The sequence below is a fragment of the Lolium perenne genome, chromosome 6 (assembly GCF_019359855.2).
Source record: "Lolium perenne isolate Kyuss_39 chromosome 6, Kyuss_2.0, whole genome shotgun sequence".
NCBI classification, from domain to species: domain Eukaryota; kingdom Viridiplantae; phylum Streptophyta; class Magnoliopsida; order Poales; family Poaceae; genus Lolium; species Lolium perenne.
Window position 1 is genome coordinate 194011530 of NC_067249.2, and position 26213 is coordinate 194037742.

The 26213-nt window shown below is 44.4% G+C and overlaps 1 protein-coding gene across 1 annotated transcript; it reads right to left on the bottom strand.

The window, feature by feature from the left end:
* Positions 1–21242: 21242 nt before the first annotated feature.
* Positions 21243–25716, bottom strand: LOC139832589 (uncharacterized). Its single transcript, XM_071822377.1, has 4 exons — positions 24316–25716; positions 24047–24159; positions 21484–21531; positions 21243–21396 (listed from the first exon to the last, which is right to left on the bottom strand). Exons 1-4 carry the CDS (start codon positions 25714–25716, stop codon positions 21243–21245), a joined length of 1716 nt encoding a protein of 571 aa, XP_071678478.1.
* Positions 25717–26213: the final 497 nt, after the last annotated feature.

Here is a 26213-nt window from a genome sequence, read left to right on the forward strand (position 1 = left end):
AGCCCCCTTTGGCCGCCTCTCCTTCGCGTACTTCTTCTCCCCGAAAACCTAAGCTACGGAGGATAATCGCGAAGAGTCACAGCCGCCTCTGCGGGGCGGAAAACACCAGAGAGAAAAGAGCTCTCCGGCAGGCTGAAATCTGCTGGGGAAATTCCCTCCCGGAGGGTGAAATCGACGCCATCGTCACCGCCATCGAGCTGGACCTCATTGGGATCATCATCACCATCATCTCCACCGCCATCACCGTCATCTCCACCGCTGCACCTCGTCACCGCTGTAACATCTAGGGTTAAATCTTGATTGTTTGATAGGGGAAACTCTCCCAGTATTGATTACTACTTGTTATTGATGCTATTGAGTGAAACCATTGAACCAAGGTTTATGTTCAGATTGTTATTCATCATCATATCACCTCTGATCATGTTCCATATGATGTCTCGTGAGTAGTTCGTTTAGTTCTTGAGGACATGGGTGAAGTCTAAATGTTAGTAGTGAATTATGATTGAGTAATATTCAATGGTTTGATATTTAAGTTATGGTGTTATTCTTCTAGTGGTGTCATGTGAACGTCGACTACATGATACTTCACCTTTATGGGCCTAGGGGAATACATCTTGTATTCGTTTGCTAATTGTGGGGTTGCCGGAGTGACAGCAACCTGAACCCCCGTTGGTATATCGATGCAAGAGGGATAGCAGGATCTCAGAGTTTAAGGCTGTGGTTAGATTTATCTTAATTACTTTCTTGTAGTTGCGGATGCTTGCAAGGGGTATAATCACAAGTATGTATTAGTCCTAGGAAGGGCGGTGCATTAGCATAGGTTCACCCACACAACACTTATCAAAATAATGAACATTAATCAACTATATGAAGCGAAAGCACTAGACTAAATTCCCGTGTGTCCTCAAGAACGTTTGGTCATTATAAGTAAACAAACCGGCTTGTCCTTTGTGCTAAAAAGGATTGGGCCACTTGCTGCAATTATTTCTCTTGCATTTTACTTACTCGTACTTTATTTATCTGCTATATCAAAACCCCATGAATACTTGTCTGTGAGCATTTACAGTGAATCCTTCATCGAAACTGCTTGTCAACACCTTCTGCTCCTCGTTGGGTTCGACACTCTTATTTATCGAAAGTACTACGATACGCCCCCTATACTTGTGGGTCATCACTGCCGAAGGTTGGCGGCAAGTCCGTCATCCTCACGGTGGTCGACCGCTTCTCCAAGTACGCGCACTTCATCGCCCTCGGCCATCCCTATACGGCGGCGTCCGTGGCACGCGCCTTCTTCGACGGCATCGTTCGCCTCCACGGGTTTCCATCCTCCATTGTCAGTGATCGTGATCCTGTGTTCACGGGTCACGTCTGGAGGGACCTCTTTGGGTTGGCGGGCGTGAAGCTCCGCATGAGCACGGCGTTTCATCCGCAGACGGACGGCCAGTCCGAGGTCGTCAACAAGATCATCGCCATGTATCTACGCTGCATCACCGGGGATCGTCCACGAGCTTGGGTGGACTGGCTGGCGTGGGCCGAGTACTGCTACAACACAGCCTACCACTCCGCGCTGCACGCCACTCCCTTTGAGGTGGTCTACGGGAGGCCACCGCCGGCGATGCTCCCCTATGCATCTGGCATGGCCCGGACTGAGATGGTGGATGACCTGCTGCGTACTCGCGACGAGATACTGGCTGAGGCGCGCCAGCGACTTCTTCAGGCTCAGCAGCTGGCCAGGAGGTACTATGATGCACACCATCGCGATGTGGAGTTTGCGGTGGGCGACTGGGTCTGGCTACACCTTCTTCACCGGACGACCCAGTCCTTGGACCCGCGCTCCAGGCGCAAGTTGGGACCTCGTTACGCCGGTCCCTTCCGTGTGCTGGAGCGCATCGGCACGCTCGCCTACCGTCTTGAGCTGCCTGCGGGCTCGCGCCTCCACGACGTCTTCAACGTCGGCCTTCTGAAGGCCTACCGTGGCGACCCTCCTTCGGCAACACCAGCTCTTCCACCTACTTCGGATAGGCGCCTCGAGCCTGCCCCGGCGAGTGTGGCTCGCGTGCTAAAGGCCCAGCAGCGCCATGGTGTTTGGCACATCTTGGTGCATTAGACCGGCATGCCAGAGGACGAGGCGACTTGGGAGAAGCTTGAAGATCTCCGCCAGCAGTTTCCAGAAGTTCAGCTCGAGGACGGGCTGTTTGAGAAGGCGGGGAGAGATGTTATGGTCGGTTTGACCTATACACGCAAGAAGCGCACTAGTGGCTAGTTGTGGGCTTAGCCCAAGTAAATTAGGGGCTTAGCCCAAGTAAATTAGGGTTTAGAGGAGGCCGTCCTCCTATATAAACACTTGTACCCCTTCGTGATTAATCAGACAATATTCAGTATCATTACTGTCTCGTCTCCTGAAGGGAGACGGGAGACCCCTGCGCCTCCGCCGCACCAACCCTAGCCGCCGCCTCCTTCCTCCGCGCCGGCGCCGAGCTCTCCAACCTCTCCGCCCTCACTTCCATCCTTACAATCTCCGTCCTAGACCCGGTAGAACCCTAGCCCCTACCATCATACCTCAAAGCATGTCCCAATTCTAAGACATCATGACACTATATATCCTCGCTAATATTTCAGTATACACGGAATTTTGCCGTACTGATATAGTTGCCCAACCAGTCCCGTGTAGCATTCACATGTGCGAAAAGTTTCTGACATGTAAAATAGAAGCAGAGCCAAGGCTGAAATGAATTGCTTGCACATCCAAGATCGTCCGAGTGAATGACAAAAAACTATCACAATTGTGCCAAATTTGACAACCATGTAGAACAGAACCACTGGAAAACACGTCAAATATTAGGTGTTTGTCACGTTTGGCACAATTGTAGTAGTTTTTTGTCATTCACTTAGATCGCCCTATTAAACGTGAAGATAGAATTAAACAGACAGAACCCGGGACGGATAAACATTTACTCTCTCCGTCCACAAGAATCTTTTGAAGAATTCCAAACTCGTCGTGAAGATAAGACCACAAGAACTCTTCCATTCGGAGCCATAACTTGAACAATTTTCTAGGGGGTGTGAGAGAAAATGTGTCTACACGGAGGCATTGGATTTTTTTAGTGATCATCATGTTTACCTTTTTTTTTTTGAGAAACACAGTACAAACGCAGACGCTCATATACACGTGCATACACTCACCCCTATGAACGCACGCACGCACACCTCTACCCTATGAGCACCTCCGGAAGACTGAGCCGGCGGATTGGATCTTGAAATTGACGAAGTCACCACAGGCGCCTCGCTGTCGACGGGAACGTCGTCTCTCACTGAATGAATATTCCGCCTTTATGAGACACACAGATGTCAAACCTGGGGTTTGAACTCTGGTGGGCTGGGGGTACAACCACCCTCCTAACCACCCAACCTCAGGTTGGTTCTCTATCATCATGCTTACCTCTCCGTGATAGAAGCATAAAAGGTCTATGGAACGCTTGATGATCCGAATTGGATGGAAACCATGCATGAAGAATTCAATAACTTCAAGTGCAACAAGGTTTGGATATTAATGGGAGACCCAAAGATTGTCGTAAGATACCGGCACTAAGTGGATCTTCGGGAACAAGAAAATACCAATAGGATAGTCATCCGCAACAAGGCGTGTTGGGTGGCTCAATGCTTCTCAGAATTTGAGGGTATCGACTACGGTGAAACTTTCGCTCTCGTTGCCCATCTTGAATCAATTTGTATCTTGCTTGCATATGCATCACATCATAACTTTGCAACAAAAGAATGTTCAAAGTGCATTTTTAATGGTCAACTAAAAATGAGTTGATTTCTGTTAAGCAATAAAGAGGATCAGAGTCAGTTAAGCAATAAAGAGGATGCAAGTATCCCAATTTGTTGCGATGTGTAAGCATGGGCGGAGCCAGAATCTACAAGTTGGGTGTACAGAGCTCCAAACAAAAAATCTCACGTTAACAATAATATTAAATACAACACAATTTTTTTTTGTACAAATCCAGGTCGAGGCGAGAAGCCGGCAACTTCACAACAGCGACGCGCCACGCGTTGGCATCAAGCCACAGATGTTCTCCCGCACTCCTGTCGGCTGTCTCTAAATAGCGGCGCAACCTAACTTCCTATGTGAGCTCTCTGTGGAGAACAATCCCGATCGATTGGGGAATTGCAAATTGAAGCCGAGCGGTTGAAATGCCTTTTTGGGCGTTACCTGGCCAGCAGGCAACGGATTAGTATATAGGTATTGGGAGATAAAGTGGGTTGTCATTTTGGACGAAAGAAATAACCAATTCGAAAATATATTGCAGCTAACTGGTATAATTTACCAGGTTTGTCCACGTACATGTATAAACGTATACACTGAAAATTTTGGCAAAAATACAGATGTACACCCTGTTGGATTGATCTTTCAGGTTTCAGTTAACAGATAAAAGAGCTTTTCAGAAACACTTAACGTTAAGAAGAAAAGGGGGCCCACAGGACCAACGTCCAGGACGACCTTTTCTGTACGTGACTTATCTCTAAACGCCCTGATCGGCGCTAACCAACTAATGGTTCGTGGCCCCCTGTTGCATGCGCACATAAAAGGGGGAGCCCCGGTGGCTAGCGATCTCATCTGTTAGTCGCCTAGTCTCACTGCTCCCCAATATTCCTAAGGCTCTGCACCGATCGCAGTCCGCGCATAAGCAACGGGAAGGCTGGAACCTCACCGTGATGTTCCAGGGCAGTGCAGGTGGCGGCCCGAGGGGATCAGGAGGATCTCCAGATCGTCATCAACCACAAGTTCGTCATCAACACCGCCACACCAAGCCTGCCTCACGCAGGCGTCGATGGGATCGTCAATGCCCCGTAATGCATCCCTAAACCGTCTATGTTCATGTTCACTAGGTGTTCTAGATGGCTGCCTTTCACGATCTTGTGCTACTTATGAGGTTTTAGACCTAACAATGGTATCAGAGACCTAGTACTGCTAGCACTAGAACCCTAGTAGTGATCTGAGATCACAATTTTGTATAAAGATCATGTTTTTTTAGGCTGATTATGTTGATGTTTAGCCCCTGTTATGCATGCTAGGCTCTCAGATTTGGTATGCAAGCAATCTGATGATCCTATTTTAGTTTCGAAATCATGATTAAGCCTCAGATTAGCCTGAATTATTGTTTTATGTTGCATGATTAGATGATGTATACACCCTAACCCTAATTCCCCAATTACGGATGAACCCTAAATATGCAATTTGGTACGTTTTTGAGGATGCCTGACGCCGCCGAGTCGTTGTCTCTCCCTTCGGGACCCGCCGGAGCAGCGATAGCTCCGGCGAGGGCAAGGATCCCACGCCGCCGTTCCCTCCTGACGGAGGAGCGAGCGGATGGACGCGCCGCAAGGCGCGGAATGGACGCGCGGTCGCTGGCCGCCGTCGTTGACGAATGGCCGCCGAATGCCGGCGCACCCCACCAGTACGAGGACACCGGCACCAGTAGCCACGCTCGGCGGAGGAGCACGTGGGACTCGGTCCTCGCATGCTGCTCCGTCGAGCGCAGCCACCGTGCCGCCGTGGTTACCCCGCGCGCCGCCGGCCGTGGTCGCCCCGCGCCGCGTGCTGCCGGCCGTGGTCGCCCGCGCGCCGCTGCTGCCGGCCGTGGTTGCCCGCGCCACGCGCGCCTCCCGCCGCCGGAGCACAGCCACCGTGCCGCCGTGGTCTCCGTCGCGGGATTTTCGGGTGGGGAATGGTTTTAGGGTTAGGGTTTCCATGAGCCACCGGTTTTGTTCCGGCCCTGGATGATCTCGGCCGTCCGATCCCCTGGACGGTCCAGATTAAGGCAGAGCAGCAGCCGGGCGGGGGAGGGGGGCTTTTGGGCTAAATCTGAGGATGGGCTTCGGCCCAGGTTGTCGGTAGTCCAGTAAGTTTTCTGGGCTGCCGATTTTCCCTGTTGTTTTCTGTGTTTTTTGTGCATTCTAAATGATTTTCCTTATGTTTATTGCACTATTATATACAGAAAAATCATTGCCTATAAAATATGGTCAGTAACATGTTATTGTTCTGGAAAGAAATGAACCAACGAGATTTTCTTGTCTAGAATATTTAATATGTTTAATGTTGACTAATCAAATTTAAACATCAAATATGTTGTTCCTTAAATGCTTAATGTTGATGTTTAATTATGAGAATGCCATGACTGCAAAAATAATTCTGACCAACGTTGTATTATTTCTGCATGTCAACACCCTAATGTTGTTCTAATTCGTGTCATTTCTGCCCAACGGTATTTGACATAGAATAAGAAATTTATGGCATGTTTATTTTATATTCATGCAATTTTACTTATGAATGTCCATGTCAATTTTCAGCTTCCGCTGCGATGCGTTATGATGCTGTCGAGCAGTTGACCGGCAGCAACTTTCCTCGTTGGAAGAACTCAATTGAGCTATGTTTGGCTTTCAACGAGTTTGATTATGCCTTAAGGGAGGATAAGCCCGTGGCGCCAGTTGCTGGTGCTACGGGGTATGATGAACTAAAGAAAACTTATGACTCCAAGATGGAGAAGTGGGACAAATCCAATCTCGTTGCAATGCTCGTGATGAATTCTTCCATTTCACCTGAGATTATTGGGGCTCTCCCCAAGAAAGATACTGTTAAGGAATTTATTGAAGCCTTGGAAGAGCAATTCAAAGGCTCTGAAAAGGTTTATGCTCATGAGCTTTTTCACAAGCTACTTGGCAAGTATAAAAATGATGGTGATGTTAGGGGACACATACTGAGAATGATAAATGCTTCAAATAAACTGAAGCACCTAAAGTGTGAGCTCAGTGACAACCTCCTTATCATCATGATCTTGGAGTCCCTCCCTGAAGAGTTCGATCAGTTCAAGATCAACTACAATTCCATGAAGGAGAAGTGGACACTTGCTGAGATATCCCCTCGGATTGTCCAAGAAGAAGAACGAATGATAAGGCAGAACAAGGATCAGGCTTTTCATGTTGTCTCCTCAAAGAGAAAGCATGACGGGCCAGGCCCTTCAAAGTCGCCAAAGAAAACCTTCAAGAAGGAAATGCCAAAGTTTAAAGCAAAGGAAAAGGATAATGGACAGTTTTCAGCGCCTACTGATAATGTGTGTTTCCACTGTAAGAAGGAAGGCCATTACAGGAAGGACTGTCATGAATACCTCAAGTGGATGATGAAGAAAGGTACAGATGAAATCACTTTTGTTGATGAAATGTTATATACTGATTTCTCTTGTACATCATGGTGGATTGATTCAGGTGCAACTGCTCACGTTGCTAATTCTATGCAGGGATTAAATATGATCCAAACCATAACAAGCGGGGCAAGACGACTTAGAGTTGCAAATGGAGTTGAAGTTGATGTTGAAGCTGTTGGGTCACTCACCTTGGAGCTCCACACCGGCTTTCACCTTCATTTAAATAATGTTCTTTATGTACCTACTTTAAGTAGGAATTTAATTTCACTTTCTTGTCTCGATGATAACATGTTTGAGTGCAAGTTTGGTAACAAACAATTTGTTTTAAACTATTGTAATAATGATGTTGGCCTCGGTGTTAGATGAGGCAAACTATATATGTTATCTATGAATGATTATGTTTTGCATGTGAGTAATGTTGAGAATGTTGAGAAGAAATGGAAGGGTACTAGTACTTCTTCGAAATTGTGGCACTGTCGTTGGGGCCACATTTCGAGGGGGAGAATGGAAAGACTTATTAAAAATGATGTACTCCTCCCATTAGACTTCTCTGATGCGGACAAATGTGTTGATTGCATCAAAGGTAAATATGCAAAAACAATTAAGAAAGGAGCGGTAAGAGCCACGAGTGTCCTCGAACTCATACATACTGACATATGCGGACCTCTTAATGTTAAGTCTATAGATGGTTTTGATTCATTCATCACCTTCACAAACGACTTTTCCCGTTATGGGTACATTTACCCTATACGTGATCGATCGGAAGCTTTGGAGAAATTTAAAGTGTTCAAAGCCGAAGTTGAGAACCAACTGAATGCAAAAATTAAAGTTGTACGATCTGATCGTGGGGGAGAGTATTACGGTAGGCACGCTCCTTATGGGCAAATTCCAGGACCTTTTGCTAAGTTCCTAGTGTAGGGATTCGTTGCATAGAAAACAAAAATTTTCCTACCGCGAGAACGCAATCCAAGCCAAGATGCAATCTAGAAGACGGGAGCAACGAGGAGATGATCGAGACTCACCCTTGAAGATTTCCAAAGCCTACAAGATGAGGCTCTTGTTGCTGCGGTAGACGATCACTTGCCGCTTGCAAAAGCGCGTAGAAGATCTTAATCACGGTGCCACAATCGGGCAGCACCTCCGTACTCGGTCACACGTTCGGTGTTGATGACGACGTCCTTCTCCCTGTTCCAGCGGGCAGCGGAAGTAGTAGATCCTCCTCGGAATCTCGGCAACACGACGGCGTGGTGGCGGTGTCGATGGAGAACTCCGACAGGGCTTCGCCTAAGCGTATGCGGGAGTTGTATGTGGAGGAGGGGTGCTAGGGTTTGGGGAGAGGGGTGCCTTGGGCGCCGGCCATGAAGGGGGCAGCCAAGGTTGGAGGCTTGAGTGGCCGGACAACCCCTCCCCTCCTCTCTTTATATAGGTGGAAGCTCCAAGGATTAGGTCAAAAGTCTCCGAATAAGACCCCAACATAAACCTTCCATATGACCAAACCTAGGGGGAGTGGGACTCCCCCCTTTCCTTGGTGGGGTGGCCGGCCACCATGGGGAGGAGTCCACTTGGGACTCCTACTCCCTTAGGCTGGCCGGCCAAGGTGGGTGGAGTCCCTCTGGGACTCCACCTTCCATGCTGATTTCTTCCGGATTCTTCTAGAACCTTCTAGAACCTTCCAGAGAAAAATACCGGATCATTTTCAAACCTAGAAACTGACTTCCTATATATGAATCTTATTCTCCAGACCATTCCGGAACTCCTCGTGATGTCCTGGATCCCATCCGAGACTCCGAACAAAACTTCGAACTCCATTCCATATTCCATATCTACTTAAACGACATCAAACCTTAAGTGTGTCACCCTACGGTTCGTGAACTATGTGAACATGGGTGAGAACTCTCTCCGACCAATAACCAATAGCGGGATCTGGAGATCCATAATGGCTCCCACATATTCAACGATGACTTAGTGATCGAATCAACCATTCACACACGATACCAATTCCCTTTGTCACGCGATATTTTACTTGTCTGAGGTTTGATCATCGGTATCACTCTATACCTTGTTCAACCTCGTCTCCTGACAAGTACTCTTTACTCGTACCGTGGTATGTGGTCTCTTATGAACTTATTCATATGCTTTCAAGACATTAGACGACATTCCACCGAGAGGGCCCAGAGTATATCTATCCGTCGTCGGGATGGACAAATCCCACTGTTGATCCATATGCCTCAACTCATACTTTCCGGATACTTAATCCCACCTTTATAACCACCCATTTACGCAGTGGCATTTGATGTAATCAAAGTACCTTTCCGATATAAGTGATTTACATGATCTCATGGTCGAAAGGACTAGGTAACTAGGTATCGAAAGCTTATAGCAAATAACTTAATGACGTGATCTTATGCTACGCTTAATTGGGTGTGTCCATTACATCATTCATATAATGACATAACCTTGTTATTAATAACATCCAATGTTCATGATCACGAAACCATGATCATCTATTAATCAACAAGCTAGTTATACAAGAGGCTTACTAGGGACTCTTTGTTGTTTACATAACACATATGTATCAATGTTTCGGTTAATACAATTATAGCATGGTATGTAAACATTATCATAAACACAAAGATATATTATAATAACCATTTTATTATTGCCTCTTGGGCATATCTCCAACAGTCTCCCACTTGCACTAGAGTCAATAATCTAGTTTGCATTTGTAAAGATATAACACCTTGGCCTTCCGGTGCTTTATCATGTTTTGCTCACGGGAGAGGTTTTAGTCAACGGATCTGATACGCTCAGAAACATATGTATTTTGTAATTCATTTGCGTCTCAACGCATCACTCATTTCCAAATGAGTCGGCATTAAATATGTTTGGTCTTCTGGTGGAACCTTAATTCCGCGGTCTGAAATATGTCACTAATATTGTCACACACAATATAGCTTCAAAGTTCTGACTCTGTCGGAACTACAATAAATTCTCAAAGAACCTCTTAACTTAACATCCTCTGTCATTGTCAAAACAATGACATACTCTGCCTTCTTTTGTAGAATCCGTTACAATATTTAGAACTCTTCTAAATCTAGCATAGACAACTTCTAGCTCATTGTGCTACCTTTTAAACAACACTTAGTCTAATTTGAGATTAAAATTTTATTTTCATATGTGACAAAACAAATATCGGTGCAACACCTGACAGCGATTTGTTTGTCATTTCTCCATACAAAACTATATATATATATATCCTTGGTTCTTCTTAAGTACTCAAGAATATTCTTTACTGTTTTTCAATGATCATCACATGAATCATTCTGGTACATGCTCATAACATTTTTAAGAGCACAGGACATCTGATTGTGTACATATTATTCGTGATCTATAATCACTCATGTGTTTTTACTCATTGAGTGTAAGATACACTCAAGTCTTGTTAAAACTTCATATGATAAGAACATTTTCTTAATATTTCTATATTGAACTACTTCAATATCCATTCTATGTACTTTGACTTAAACTTATTTATGTGTTTTAATCTATCTTCATAGATCTTGACACTAAATATGTTTCAGTCCATATCCTTTCATTAAAGTTAATTCTCAATGAAACTTTTTAATCAAGTATATAATTACATCATTTATAACCAACTATATGTCATCTACATAAAGTATTATAAATATGTCTCAGCGCTCCCACTTAATTTTTTGCAAATGCAAGCCTCTTTATCGTCTCTGATGAAATCAAAAATTCTTTGACTATTTTATCTGGTGAAGATTCCAACTCCGTGATACTCACTTCATCCAATTGAAGTTTGTATACCTATCTAGTATTCCACGGACCAGCAAAACTCTTGGTTGTATCTTGTATACACCTTTAATACACACTTCTGATAAGTAATGTATTTTGCCATCCTACTAACATATCTCATAAAAGAAATATGTAGTGATTACTAGAATAATCCACATAGACTATAAGCATTGCTATGGAAGATCTAATCTTATCGTAGTCAACTCTTTGAACTTTGTCGTAAACAACTTTTCAACAAGTCAAGCTTCTTCAAGGACATTTCATCCAAGTCCATCAATTTTTATAGATCCATTTACTTTAAAAAATATTTATCTATCTTGGATTTCATGGCGTATAGCCATTTTAACGGAGTCAGGGCCCATCATAACTTCTTTGTTTGTAGTTGGTTTATCATTGTTCAAAATCAATCCTTTGTCCACAAATCATTTATTTGATCATAAAGTAAACCATACCTACAAGGTTCAATATGTACTTCGATCTCCATGGCTAAAACACTTTGTAGTCATGGGAGCCATGATCGTCGTGACCGCTTCCGGAACCAATTTCCGATGCTGCGCTACTCTGATCATTATGCTCAGGTTCATAAACTTTATCAAGTTCTATTGTCCTCCCACTCAAATACTTCGCTAGAAACAATTTATCGGAAATAAGAAACAATGACAAACACTTTTGTCTTTGTCTCGTGGGAAGAATTCCCAATCAAATCTCTGGGATAACCAACAAAGACATTCATCTGATTTTGGTTGTAAACTTATTTACTTATGCTATGCATACCAAAATTTAAGAAAAGACTATTAGGGTTCATACCCATGCCATAACTCGTATGATGTCATTTCAACGGATCATGATGATGCTCTATTTAGTGTAAAAGCGGTAGTCTCTAAAGCATAATCATCAAAAATATAATGGCATCAATATTTTATCTCATCATTGATCCAACAAGGTTTGGATACATCTCTCGGATACTCCATCATCACTATGATACTCCAAAAAATGTGAGTTGTAGAACAATTTCATAACTCTCTTAGAGGTTCGCTAAAACTCGTAATTCAAATATTTCCACCATGATCCAATCATAGATATTTGATTTTTCTATTACGATGATTTCCACTTCATTCTGAAATTTATTTGAATCTATTCAAATGTTTCAAACTTTTTCCTTATCGAATATATCCACATATATATACTCAATTCATTGTTTGAAGTTTTCATGAAGTAGAAGAATCTCCCGCACACAACTATGTCCAGTGAACCACATACATCATCATGTATGTTTTCACTAAGTTAGTTGCCCGTTCAACTCTTGGCCTATGAACGGTATTTTAGTCATTCTCTTTTAGAAAAGATTTGCAAGCGCCAAATGATTCAAAAATCAAATGACTCCAATAATCCATTTGCATGGAGTTTCTTCATGCGTTCCTTTCCAACATGACCTAAATGGCGGTTCCACAAATAAGTGGAATTCAAATCATTTGCCTTATGGCATTTTAGCGTCAGTATTATGTGTGTGTGTTTCACCATCAAGATTTATAATAACTTATCCATCGTACATGGAGTAATGTCATAATTTGAACAACTCATTGTTTTCATTTGACCAGAGAAAAATAACAATTATTAAGTTCTTTATTATAAATTCTAAGGGCTAGATAGAATGCCAACGATGAACATAATAACACTTTATTTTTGTTCCAGACGTGCATTCCTATCATATTCCTTGTCAGTCACTTAGGCCATTGTATTCTTGTATTGCGTTGTTTTGTATGACACTTCATACCAACCAATATGGTACAAATACCCAAGAATTTCATTGTGTGACCAAACGAGGAATACCTCCATAACATGTATATCATTTATATACACCTGAGCTAGACTTTCTAGTCTTTACTTTTTTCTGCCAATATTCTTTTGTAGTTTCTCTTTTAGCTTTCCTCATTATTCTGAAAAAAAACACTTCAACGTCAATAACTTCTAGGTTTGTTGGTCAAATACCAATAACCTTGAGGTTCTTACTTTGAAGTTGATCATCATATGACAAGTTTTCCGGATTTCACTATTAGTAACCTTTTAATATGATGAACAATTTCACTCATAATTTTATCCATCATATCATGACGACTTTTCGAGACCATGTTTGTGCATGCTAGGCTCGTAAAGTATAACCTTAGTATTCGCATGTGCAAATCTGGCTTGCACCCATTGTATGCACACGTAGAATCTATAACACCAGATTATCACGTGATGCTTCGAAACGACGAGTCTTAGCAATGGTGCATACTAAGGACGATCACTTCATGGAATTGCGAATATCGTTAGTGCCCCAATAGTTGGAGGATTGGGACGCCTGGCGTCTTCAACCTTCATACATTCCCATAAAACTTATGAGTTTATGTAGTCTCACCAAATTATATTCTATCATCTTGCAATAAGGTCTTAGATATCACATATATCTCATACTTTGATTATTTCTAAAAACTAAATTTTCAGCTCCTTACTTTTCAAACAGATTTGAACTTCAAGTTTCACGGAGACAAGATAACTTTAGGTACTAATTGAAACCATAGCTCTTTGAATCAACAATGTGAGGTTTACTAAAAGTTTGCAATAGGACTTAATCATTTCTTGATTCTTTAACAATACGGTACCAGTCCGTAAAGTTTCTTATCAGATATTAACAGTATTTCTATCTCAATTATAAGACTAGCGCATGGTAGAAAACGGATGCCAATACTACAAAATTAATTCAAAATACTACTCAGACTATGTTCATGATAATTAGTTCATGTTTTAATCTAATTACTAATGAACTCCCACTTAATACAACATCCCTCATAGTTGTTAAGTGGTACACGATCCAAATCAACTACACCAAAACCGATCATCACGTGAGATGATGTAGCTTCAATGGTGAACATCAACATGTTGATCGTATCATCCATATGACTCGTTGATACGTCTCCGACGTATCGATAATTTCTTATGTTCCATGCCACATTATTGATGATATCTACATGTTTTATGCATACTTTACATCATATTTATGCATTTTCCGGCACTAACCTATTAACAAGATGCCGAAGAGCCAGTTGTTGTTTTCTACTGTTTTTGGTTTCAGAAATCCTAGTAAGGAAATATTCTCGGAATTGGACGAAATCAACGCCCAGGGGCCTATTTTCACACGAAGCTTCCAGAAGACCGAAGAGTCAACGAAGTGGGGCCACGAGGCAGCCAGGAGGTAGGGCGGCGCGGCACAGCCCTTGGCCGCGCCGGCCTGTCTCCTGGGCCCCTCGTGACGCCCCTTGACCTGCCCTTCCGCCTACAAATAGCCTTCGTCGTGAAACCCCCAGTACCGAGAGCCACGATACGGAAAACCTTCCAGAGACGCCGCCGCCGCCAATCCCATCTCGGGGGATTCAGGAGATCGCCTCCGGCACCCTGCCGGAGAGGGGAATCATCTCCCGGAGGACTCTACGCCGCCATGGTCGCCTCCGGAGTGATGTGTGAGTAGTTCACCCCTGGACTATGGGTCCATAGCAGTAGCTAGATGGTTGTCTTCTCCTCATTATGCTTCATTGTCAGATCTTGTGAGCTACCTAACATGATCAAGATCATCTATCTGTAATGCTATATGTTGTGTTTGTTGGGATCCGATGAATAGAGAATACTATGTTATGTTGATTATCAATTTATGTCTATGTGTTGTTTATGATCTTGCATGCTCTCCGTTATTAGTAGAGGCTCTGGCCAAGTTTTTGCTAGTAACTCCAAGAGGGGGTATTTATGCTTGATAGTGGGTTCATGTCTCCGTGAATGCAGGGGAGTGTGAGAAACCTCTAAGGTTATGGATGTGATGTTGCCACTAGGGATAAAACATTGATGCTATGTCCGAGGATGTAGTTATTGATTACATTACGCGCAATACTTAATGCAATTGTCTGTTGTTAGCAACTTAATACTGGAAGGGGTTCGGATGATAACCTGAAGGTGGACTTTTTAGGCATAGATGCATGCTGGATAGCGGTCTATGTACTTTGTCGTAATGCCCAATTAAATCTCACAATACTCATCATAATATGTATGTGCATGGTCATGCCCTCTCTATTTGTCAATTGCCCAACTGTAATTTGTTCACCCAGCATGCTATTTATCTTATGGGAGAGACACCTCTAGTGAACTGTGGACCCCGGTCCAATTCTCTATACTGAAATACAATCTACAATACTTGTTCTACTGTTTTCTGCAAACAATCATCTTCCACACTATACATCTAATCCTTTGTTACAGCAAGCCAGTGAGATTGACAACCTCACTGTTTCGTTGGGGCAAAGTACTTGGTTTGTGTTGTGCAGGTTCCACGTTGGCGCCGGAATCTCTGGTGTTGCGCCGCACTACATCTCGCCGCCATCAACCTTCACGTGCTTCTTGACTCCTACTGGTTCGATAAACCTTGGTTTCTTACTGAGGAAAACTTGCCGCTGTGCGCATCACACCTTCCTCTTGGGGTTCCCAACGGACGCGTGTCGAACGGAAAGACAATACGTCAACCACGCGCATAAAGCAAATTTCTGGCGCCGTTGCCGGGGAGATCAAGACACGCTGCAAGGGGAGTCTCCACATCGCAATCTCTTTACTTAATTTGTTTTTGTCTTGCTTTATTTTATTTACTACTTTGTTTGCTGCACTAAATCAAAATACAAAAAAAATTAGTTGCTAGTTTTACTTTATTTGCTATCTTGTTTGCCATATTAAAAACACAAAAAAATTAGTTACTTGCATTTACTTTATCTAGTTTGCTTTATTTACTACTGCTAAAATGGGTACTCCTGAAAATACTAAGTTGTGTGACTTCACAACCACAAATAATAATGATTTCTTATGCACACCTATTGCTCCACCTGCTACTACAGCAGAATTCTTTGAAATTAAACCTGCTTTACTAAATCTTGTTATGCGAGAGCAATTTTCTGGTGTTAGTTCTGATGATGCTGCTGCCCATCTCAATAATTTTGTTGAACTATGTGAAATGCAAAAGTATAAAGATGTAGATGGTGACATTATAAAATTAAAATTGTTCCCTTTCTCATTAAGAGGAAGAGCTAAAGATTGGTTGCTCTCTCTGCCTAAGAATGGTATTGATTCATGGACTAAATGCAAGGATGCTTTTATTGGTAGATATTATCCCCCTGCTAAAATTATATCTTTGAGGAGTAGCATAATGAATTTTAAACAATTGGATAATGAGCATGTTGCCCAAGCATGGGAAAGAATGAAATCTTTGGTTAAAAATTGCCCAACCCATGGACTGACTACTTGGATGATCATCCAAACCTTTTATGCAGGACTGAATTTTTCTTCGCGGAACCTATTGGATTCAGCTGCTGGAGGTACCTTTATGTCCATCACTCTTGGCGAGGTAACAAAGCTTCTTGATAATATGATGATTAATTACTCTGAATGGCACACGGAAAGAGCTCCACAAGGTAAGAAGGTAAATTCTGTCGAAGAAACCTCTTCCTTGAATGATAAGATTGATGCTATTATGTCTATGCTTGTGAATGATAGGACAAATATTGATCATAATAATGTTCCGTTAGCTTCATTGGTTGCTCAAGAAGAACATGTTGATGTCAACTTCATTAAATAATAATTTCAACAACAATGCTTACCGGAACAATTCTAGTAACAACTATAGGCCATATCCTTATAATAATGGCAACGGCTATGGTAATTCTTATGGGAATTATTACAACAATAATAGGAACACACCCCCTGGACTTGAAGCTATGCTTAAAGAATTTATTAGTACACAAACTGCTTTTAACAAATCTGTTGAAGAAAAGCTTGGGAAAATTGATATACTTGCTTCTAAAGTCGATAGTCTTGCTGCAGATGTTGATCTTTTGAAATCGAAAGTTATGCCTAATGAAAAATCTTAATAATAAAATTGTTACTACAGCAAATGCCATCCAAGTTAGAATTAATGAGAATATAAGATTGATGGCCGAATTGCGTGCTAGGTGGGAAAGAGAAGAAAATGAAAAAGAAGATAATATAGCTAAAGTTTGGACTATTACCACCACTAGCAATGCTAATGCTACACAAGTTGCTGCACCTCCTACTATTACTAATAAAAGAATTGGTGTTAGCAATGTTTCCACTTCTAATGCAAAGCGCGAAAAACTGCCTGAAACTGCTAAAACTGCTGAAACTGCCTGTGATAAAACTGCTGAAATTTTTTCCAACATTGGGGATGATGATCCCATTGCTTTAGATTATAATGGTTTGAATTTTGATGATTGCCACATCTCTGAAGTTATAAAGTTTTTACAAAAACTTGCTAAAAGTCCTAATGCTAGTGCTATAAATTTGGCTTTCACGAAACATATTACAAATGCTCTCATAAAAGCTAGAGAAGAGAAATTAGAACGCGAAGCTTCTATTCCTAGGAAGCTAGAGGATGGTTGGGAGCCCATCATTAAGATGAAGGTCAATGACTTTGATTGTAATGCTTTATGTGATCTTGGTGCAAGTATTTCTGTTATGCCTAAGAAAATCTATAATATGCTTGACTTGCCACCATTGAAAAATTGTTATCTGGATGTTAATCTTGCTGATCATTCTACAAAGAAACCTTTGGGGAGAGTTGATAATGTTCGCATTACTGTTAACAATAACCTTTTCCCCGTTGATTTTGTTGTCTTGTATATTGAATGCAATGCATCTTGCCCCATTATATTGGGAAAACCTTTTCTTCGAACTGTTGGTGCTATCATTGATATGAAGGAAGGTAATATTAAATATCAATTTCCTCTCAAGAAAAGTATGGAACACTTCCCTAGAAAGAGAATGAAGTTACCTTATGATTCTATTATTAGAACAAATTATGATGTTGACACTTCGTCTCTTGATAATACTTGATACACACTTTCTGCGCCTAGCTGAAAGGCGTTAAAGAAAAGCGCTTATGGGAGACAACCCATGTTTTTACTACAGTACCTTTGTTTTTATTTTGTGTCTTGGAAGTTGTTTACTACTGTAGCAACCTCTCCTTATCTTAGTTTTGTGTTTTGTTGTGCCAAGTAAAGTCGTTGATAGTAAAGTTCATACTAGATTTGGATTACTGCGCAGAAACAGATTTCTTTGCTGTCACGAATCTGGGCAAAATTCTCTGTACGTAACTCAGAAAATTATGCCAATTTACGTGAGTGATCCTCAGATATGTACGCAACTTTCATTCAATTTGAGCATTTTCATTTGAGCAAGTCTAGTGCCTCAATAAAATTCGTCTTTACGAACTGTTCTGTTTTGACAGATTCTGCCTTTTATTTCGCATTGCCTGTTTTGATATGCTCGATGGATTTTTCGATTCCATTGACTTTCAGTAGCTTTGTGAAATGTACAGAAGTGTTAAGAATGACTAGCAAAGAAGGGCGCGGCGGCACGCCGCGCCGGATCGTGGTAATTGTGCAGTTCAGTTAAACAACTATGTGTGCATAAGAAGTGCTCTTTGTCATGTCCACGTTTAAACAACTATGTGTGCATAAGAAATGCTTAGTGTATGGCTGCATAGTAAATATCATGACTGTATCAGGCCATAAGGTATCTCATGTCAACGGCTGGAAACTTGCATCGTGCTCGTGCACCGTAGGACAGTTAAACGGATGATGCAAATCAGAGATGATACTTCAAATTAGTCACTTAACCATTGCAGGATTATTAGCTGAAAATTCTGGGCCATCTTATCGGTCTCATCATACCCATTCCATCACACCTGGAAGGAGACGGCGGCATTGTCCCAAAGCGACGAAGACTCGTCGGATGCGATGGTGCCCAACGTAACAGGGGTTTGGCGGCCGCAACCCGAGTCAGCACCCGCGCTGCCCCACTTGGCGGCAACAACATTTCCCCCACCGGTGCTATAATGAGTCTGCTCCTAACAAATTTGCATAACAAAAGGAAAAAATAACTGAGACGTCATATTGTATGTTCAACTCCATAAAATTCCTTTGCATCATTTTGTCTAGCTGAGAACAAACAGTGAAGGAAAATAGATGAAGAATCAATGTATATACTTGAATTCAGCGGCAGATATCATGGTCACTTCATCTTCCTTTACAGCTGAGTACACACACTATCAAGCATGGCTAATTTGAGAGAAACAAATTCCAATCCTTATGGAAGGGAAACAAATATTTAGAGACAACAGTAAGCAAAATGAGGACAATTCTGCTAGAGCGGTGCTTAAAAGCTTCTGAACAAATATCCCTATTGCACAATTAATAAATTTCCACAAGACGATGCAAGCAGTTGTTTGCAGATAGGCGAGGTGTGGATAGGAAATATCAGTATTGCACAATTACCAAAAAATAAAATATAGGATGGTAAGCAACATAAGAAAGTAAGAATCCAAATAATTACCTTATCCCTAGTACGCCTATATTTTGTTTCATAGGTTCAGCCAATTTATATCCTTTTAACCAAACCTGGGTTGTACTTGGTTTATTTGGACCAATACATTACCATATAATTGGCTGACATAGGGCTTGGTACCCCATTCATGTCCAGTGTCCAAGGAATCCTGCGGGTAGCCAAGATTGCACCCCTGTTAGAACAAATATTACATGCATATAAAAGCCAAGACTGCATTATTCTTCCTTGCAGTATGTCACAAAAATTGTTCTCTGAAGAAAGCTTCAGTCCAAGGTTGCATTACAATGTATTGCAAGCTATAAAGAATGCGATGAGACCATCGATCAAGGGAATAATAATCACAGTGCATCAGAAGTGCCATCTTTTGATCTGGTAGGTTATTTTGTTTAAGGAAATAACTTTTCTGTAGCATCAGAAAATGCTCATAGCACTGAAAAGAATCGCTCCATTAATTAACTTTCTCAAGGAGGTGTTTATGAAAACAGTTTTGTATGGCCTGATAAAACAGGTCATCCTTTGTATTGAATGAAAGTTCACGTTTTAAAATAGAACTTTCATTCAAGACAAATGCTGACCTGATTTAAAATAGAAGAACTCTTAATGTTCAATAGAAGGACCATCCAAACCCTTGATCAGAACTGCAGTCTGAAGAAAGTATATAGACACGCTTGCAATAAATCACTCATGGATACACTTCAGAGAAACACCTAACTCCATTTCTTTATTAAAGTACAAATTTCCAATACACCATCTGATATGAAGGCTGATGACTGTCCACTGTCAATTCAAGAAAGGTCTAACCAGTCAATTAGATTGTAGATATATAAATAGCTCTACTTATCACAGTGCATACTTCCAGGTATCCCTTCAAGGTAAAGAAATATACAGACTCAATCAGAATCGTCCAGCAAATGAGAAGAATCAGGAACTAAAGCCAAACAGCACCACTCTTACATATGCGCTTCTACTCTGAATTTTGAGTCTGGTCTTCACTATCTTGCTTCAAGACAACATGGAATATTTTCCTGAGATTAGGCATGAATCCTCAACGAAAATCTTGTAATCCACGGAGATCCTAAGTTGAAACATAATCAAAGCTAGAGTCCCATGTCGGGTGATTTTTTTAGTCGTACACTAAAGAAAGAGCAGATAAATTAAAAAAGAAATATGAAGCTGTCCTCCATATAATCAATCAAAAGGATGATACATGTTAAACTCCCAACTATTTTTGCATCATCACGACGTATGGGTATTGGTGCTGTGATCCTGGACCATCAAGGAGAATGTTTGGCAGGCTTTAGTGATCATCTCCCAGAGGTCACGACACCAGAGCTAGCGGAGGCGCTAGCCATCAGGCGAGCTGTCTCTTTTGCGCACACTCAGGGTCATCGGTTTCTAATTGTGGCATCTGATTGTCTGTCCCTGATTCATAGGCTTAATGATCCAGCGATGGATCGATCGGGCCTGGGTGCAGTAGTGGCAGATATCAAATTGATGGCGACATCCTTTCAGTCTTGTAGTTTCAAGCATATTCCCCGTGGTTTGAATAGTGCGGCTCATCAGTTAGCTCGTTCTAGTGAACTATCTAGTTTTTCTAGTTTTCATGGTGTTGTTCCGGAGTTTATCCGGCAATCTTTATGTACTGATTGAAACAATGGGCTGCTCAATGGCACGCCTCCTCTCCCTCTGTTTCTATTTATATGCACAAAGACTTGAGGTACAAGTCAAGATTACAAGTATTGTTACACAAGATATATCCCTAACTAATCTTGGTTAGCCGCACGGGAGGATGTCTCCCTAACACGCCCCCGCAGTCTGAACTCGGTGCTGCGCCGACGTGAAGACTGGATCGAAATTCATGAAATAAGACAGACGGTAGTCCCTTAGTAAAGATGTCAGCAAACTGGGAACTGGAGGGTACATGTAGCACTCGCAGAGCCCCAAGAGCCACCTTCTCACGCACAAAATGTATATCAAGTTCAATGTGCTTGGTACGCCGATGCTGAACTGGGTTGGCCGAGAGATAAACAGCGCTCACGTTATCACAGTAGACAATCGTGGCGCTGTGAAGAGGACGCCGAAGCTCCTGCAGAAGATTACGGAGCCAACAAGTCTCGGCAACGGCAGTGGCAACAGCACGGTATTCAGCCTCAGCGCTAGAGCGTGACACGGTGGGCTGTCGGCGAGATGACCAGGAGACCAGGTTGTCACCCAAGAACACACAGTACCCTGACGTAGACCGGCGAGTATCTGGACATCCTGCCCAATCAGCATCCGAGTAGGCAATGAGAGAGTGAGAGGTGGAGGAGTGAAGAGTGAGACCATGATCAAGAGTCCCTTTGAGGTAGCGAAGGATTCGTTTGACAATGAGGAGGTGAGGTTCACGGGGATCGTGCATGTGAAGACAAACTTGTTGAACAGCGTAGGAGATTTCGGGCCGAGTGAGAGTCATGTATTGAAGAGCGCCGGCTAGACTGCGATAGAGAAATGGATCGGCCACAGGAGGACCGGTAGAGGCAGGAAGCTTTGCTTTGGTATCAACAGGTGTGGAGGACGGATGGCAGTCACTCATGCCGGCACGGTGGAGAATGTCGAGGATATATTGGCGTTGAGATAGGTGAAGAGAGTGGGGTTGGCGGGTGACAGATATACCGAGAAAATGATGAAGAGGTCCGAGGTCTTTCATGGCAAACTCACGGCTGAAAGTGTTGATGATAGAATGAAGAAAGGAAGTGGTGGATGTGGTTAGAACGATGTCATCAACGTAGAGAAGTAGGTAAGCGATGTCAGAACCGCGATGAAGAGTGAAAAGAGAGTTATCAGATTTGGATTCGAGGAAGCCAATGGAACGAGCAAAGGTAGCAAAGCGTTGAAACCAAGCCCGAGGAGCCTGTTTAAGACCGTAGAGTGATTTGAGGAGACGACAAACATGAGTGGGATGAGAGGGATCGATGAACCCCGAGGGTTGTTGGCTGTAGACTTCTTCGGAAAGATTGCCGTGAAGAAAGGCGTTTTTGACGTCGAGTTGATGGATGGGCCAATTTTGAGACACGGCGAGAGAGAGAACAACACGGATGGTGGCTGGTTTGACGACGGGGCTGAAAGTCTCATTGAAGTCAATGCCGGGTTGTTGTGTGAAACCACGAACGACCCAACGTGCCTTGTGACGAGCAAGAGATCCATCGGAATTGAATTTGTGACGAAAAATCCATTTGCCACTGACGATGTTGGCACCGGGAGGGGGAGGGACGAGAGTCCAGGTTTGGTTATGGAGAAGAGCATCATATTCGTCCTGCATGGCTTGGCGCCAGGAAGGATCACGAAGAGCAACTAGATAATTGTGAGGAATAGGGGAAGAGACGGTGGCGGAGAGGTTGAGTTTATCGATGGGAGGTGGGAGTTTACCGGTGGTGCTACGAGTGCGATGGATGATGGGTGGTGGTGCCGAAGGGCGGCGAGTGTACACATGGGTGAAGCTGGGCTGCGGCGCTGCCACGGCAGGAGACAGAGCGGCGGCAGCCTGCCGTGGAGGCGAGTCAGGGGAAAGAGCTGCCACGGCAGGGGAAGAAGCTGCCGCGGCAGGAGAAGAGATGGCGGCAGGCTGGCGTGGGCTCGCAGCAGCAGAATTCTCTGCCGCGGCAGGGGGTGGAGTGGGAGGTGGTGGCGCCGACGTGGGTATGGTGGGAGGGTTTGGTAGGAAGTGGGGGTCGGTGGGGTCGATGATGGCAGGCGGTGTAGATGTTTGTGTGGTGGAGGCATAAGGAAAAGTATGTTCATCGAACGTAACATGTCGGGAGATTAGGATGCGTCGGGAGGACACGTCGAGACACCTATAGCCTTTGTGGCGGGATGGATAACCGAGAAAAATACATTTGGTGGCGCGTGGGGCTAGTTTGTTGGGACTAGTGGAGGAGACGTTGACATAGCAGAGGCAACCGAACACGCGTAGGTGATCATAGGATGGATGTGTACCGTACAGGGTGAAGTGTGGGGTTTGTCGGCGGAGGGCTGCGGTGGGACGAAGGTTGAGAAGATGAGTGGCGGTGTGGAGGGCCTCGGCCCAAAAATTGGGAGGCAGGGAGGCTTGGAAGAGAAGGGTTCGGATAACATCATTGATGGTGCGAATGGCTCGTTCGGCTTTGCCGTTTTGTTGAGAAGTGTAGGGGCATGAGAAGCGAAAAAGGGTTCCATGGGATTGGAAGAAGGAGTTTAGTTTAATGTTATCAAATTCTTTTCCATTGTCGCATTGGATGGTTAGAATAGGGAGGTTGAAGTGGGTGGTGACAAAGGCATGAAAAGTAACGAACGTGGCAAAGACATCGGATTTCTTACGAATAGGAAAGCTCCAAAAATAATGAGAAAAATCATCGATAATGACGAGATAATAGGCAAAACCTGACATGCTAAGGACTGGGGAGGTCCATAGATCACAATGTAAAAGTTCAAATGGTCGAGTAGTAGACGATTGCGACAAAGGAAATGGTAACCTAACATGTTTTCCTAATTGACATGCATGACACAGGGAGGATCCTGTTTTATTCGGCAAGCTGGTGGGTAGAGATGGCGTGGAGCTGTGGCCGGGGTGTCCAAGGCGGCGATGCCAGATGTCGTGGGAGATGGTGGCGAGGAATGCAGCAGCGTAGGCAGGTGGGTTGACGGTGTAGAGAGGGCCTGGACTGTTACATCGGAGAATCACGATCCCGCTGGGAAGAGCCTTCACAGAAAAACCAAAACGATCAAATTCAATGGTGCAGTGATTATCGATGCAGAATTGACGAACAGATATGAGATTTTTGATGATTTGTGGGACTAGGAGTATGTTGTGAAGATAAAGGGGTTTAGTGAGGGTATTAAGAGTTTGGGAACCGACATGGGTGACAGGAAGGGTTGCACCGTTCCCGACGGTGACAAATTGTGATGAGGATGGAAGGAGGGAGTGGAGATTACCGGGATCGGATGCCATGTGAGAGGATGCACCAGTGTCCATGTGCCAATCGCTGCCGGGTAGCTGCAGGTTGTTGAGGGCAGCGAGGAGAGCCGGGTCGATCTGCTGTTGCTGGTGGGCGGTGGGGACGTAGGAGCCCTGGGCTGTGTACGCCTGTGGTGTCATGCTGGGGCGCGGGCCGAGGAGGCCTGGGGACGGCGGCTGCCATGCCGTCGGTGAGCGCGGCTGCCACGGTGTTGATGTAGGTGGCTGCCACAGGGCCTGCTGTAGCTGAGCGCGAGTGGGGGCCCCCGTCCAGGGATTGAACTGCCAGGGGTTGTCGCGGCCGCGCCCACGTCCTCGTCCGCTGCCGCGTCCGCGGCCTCCGCCGCGGGAGGTGTTGGTGAAGTAGTTGGCGCCGCGGCCGCCGGCGCGATCGCCCCCGAAGGGAGCAGGCGATGAGCCCCCGAGGGGAGCAGGCGATGATCGATCGCCAGAAGGAGGGGCGCGGGCGCCCCCATTGTTGGGCAGCACGCTCTGGCCCATGGCCCAGAGTGCGGTAGAGGCGGCGTTGCGTGCGTCGGTGCGTCGCTGGGTTTCTTCCAGGATGAGGGCGGAGCGCGTCTGAAGAAACGAGGGAAACGGCACCTGAAAGGGGAGAAACGAACGCAGATGGGCGTAAGTGTCATTAAGGCCTCGGAGGAGCGTCAGAACCAGCGTTTCGTCGCTGATGGGCAGGCCGACGTCAGTGAGGGAGTCGGCGAGGTTCTTGAGCTTGGCGCAGTAGTCGCTGATGGAGAGATCGCCTTGTGGCGTGTTGCGGAAGTCGGCCTCGAGCTGGATGGCGCGGTGCTTCTTGTTGTCGCGGAAGAGATTCTCGATGGCGTCCCAGATGGTGAGCGCGGTGGAGCCGGGACGCATGACGATGCCGAGGAGGTCGGTGTCGATGGAGCCGTAGATCCAAGAGAGCACGGTGTAGTCATCACGGCCCCAAGCAGAGGTGGGAGACTTGTCGGAGGGAGTAGCCTCGCCGGTGACGTGGGCGGTGAGGCCGTAGCGGCCGAGAGCGACGAGGAAGAGCTCCCTCCAGCTTGTGTAGTTGCCGTCGGTGAGGCTGAGGGTGATCGGCACGTGGAGTTTGATTGAGGTGGCGTAGGTGGAGGGACTAGTGGTGGTGGGTTCGGTGGGGTTGGGGTTTGGGGAAGGGGTTTGGCCAGCCGGAAGGGAGACGGCGGCGGCGTTGGTGGCGGCGAGGATCTGCTGGTTGATGGAGGCTTCGCGGTCATCTAGGGCTTTGGCATGAGCCTCGAGCTCGCGCTCCTTGGCGGCGATCTCTTCGGGAGTCATGGTGGGAGAGGTGAGGGAGGTTGACGGCTAGGGTTAGGGTTTTTTTGGAGAGGGAGGGAGAGGGTTTAGGCGGCGGGGAGGATGACCCGCTCTGATACCATGAAACAATGGGCTGCTCAATGGCACGCCTCCTCTCCCTCTGTTTCTATTTATATGCACAAAGACTTGAGGTACAAGTCAAGATTACAAGTATTGTTACACAAGATATATCCCTAACTAATCTTGGTTAGCCGCACGGGAGGATGTCTCCCTAACACTCATGTTAAAATTTGAATAAAGAGCGCGCTTTTCCCCTCAAAAAAATAAACCTACTGCTTAGATTAAGAACCAGATATGCATACTTTTCTGTGATATATGCACACCACTTCAAAACTTTAAGTAACAATTGATCTGATAATAACCCTACTGTCCTAACTAAAGTATGAAGGGAGAACTACAACTGAGTGTTGCAGCATGTACCTACAAAGAGCAAAAATAATCCCTTGTCGTGTTTGTTT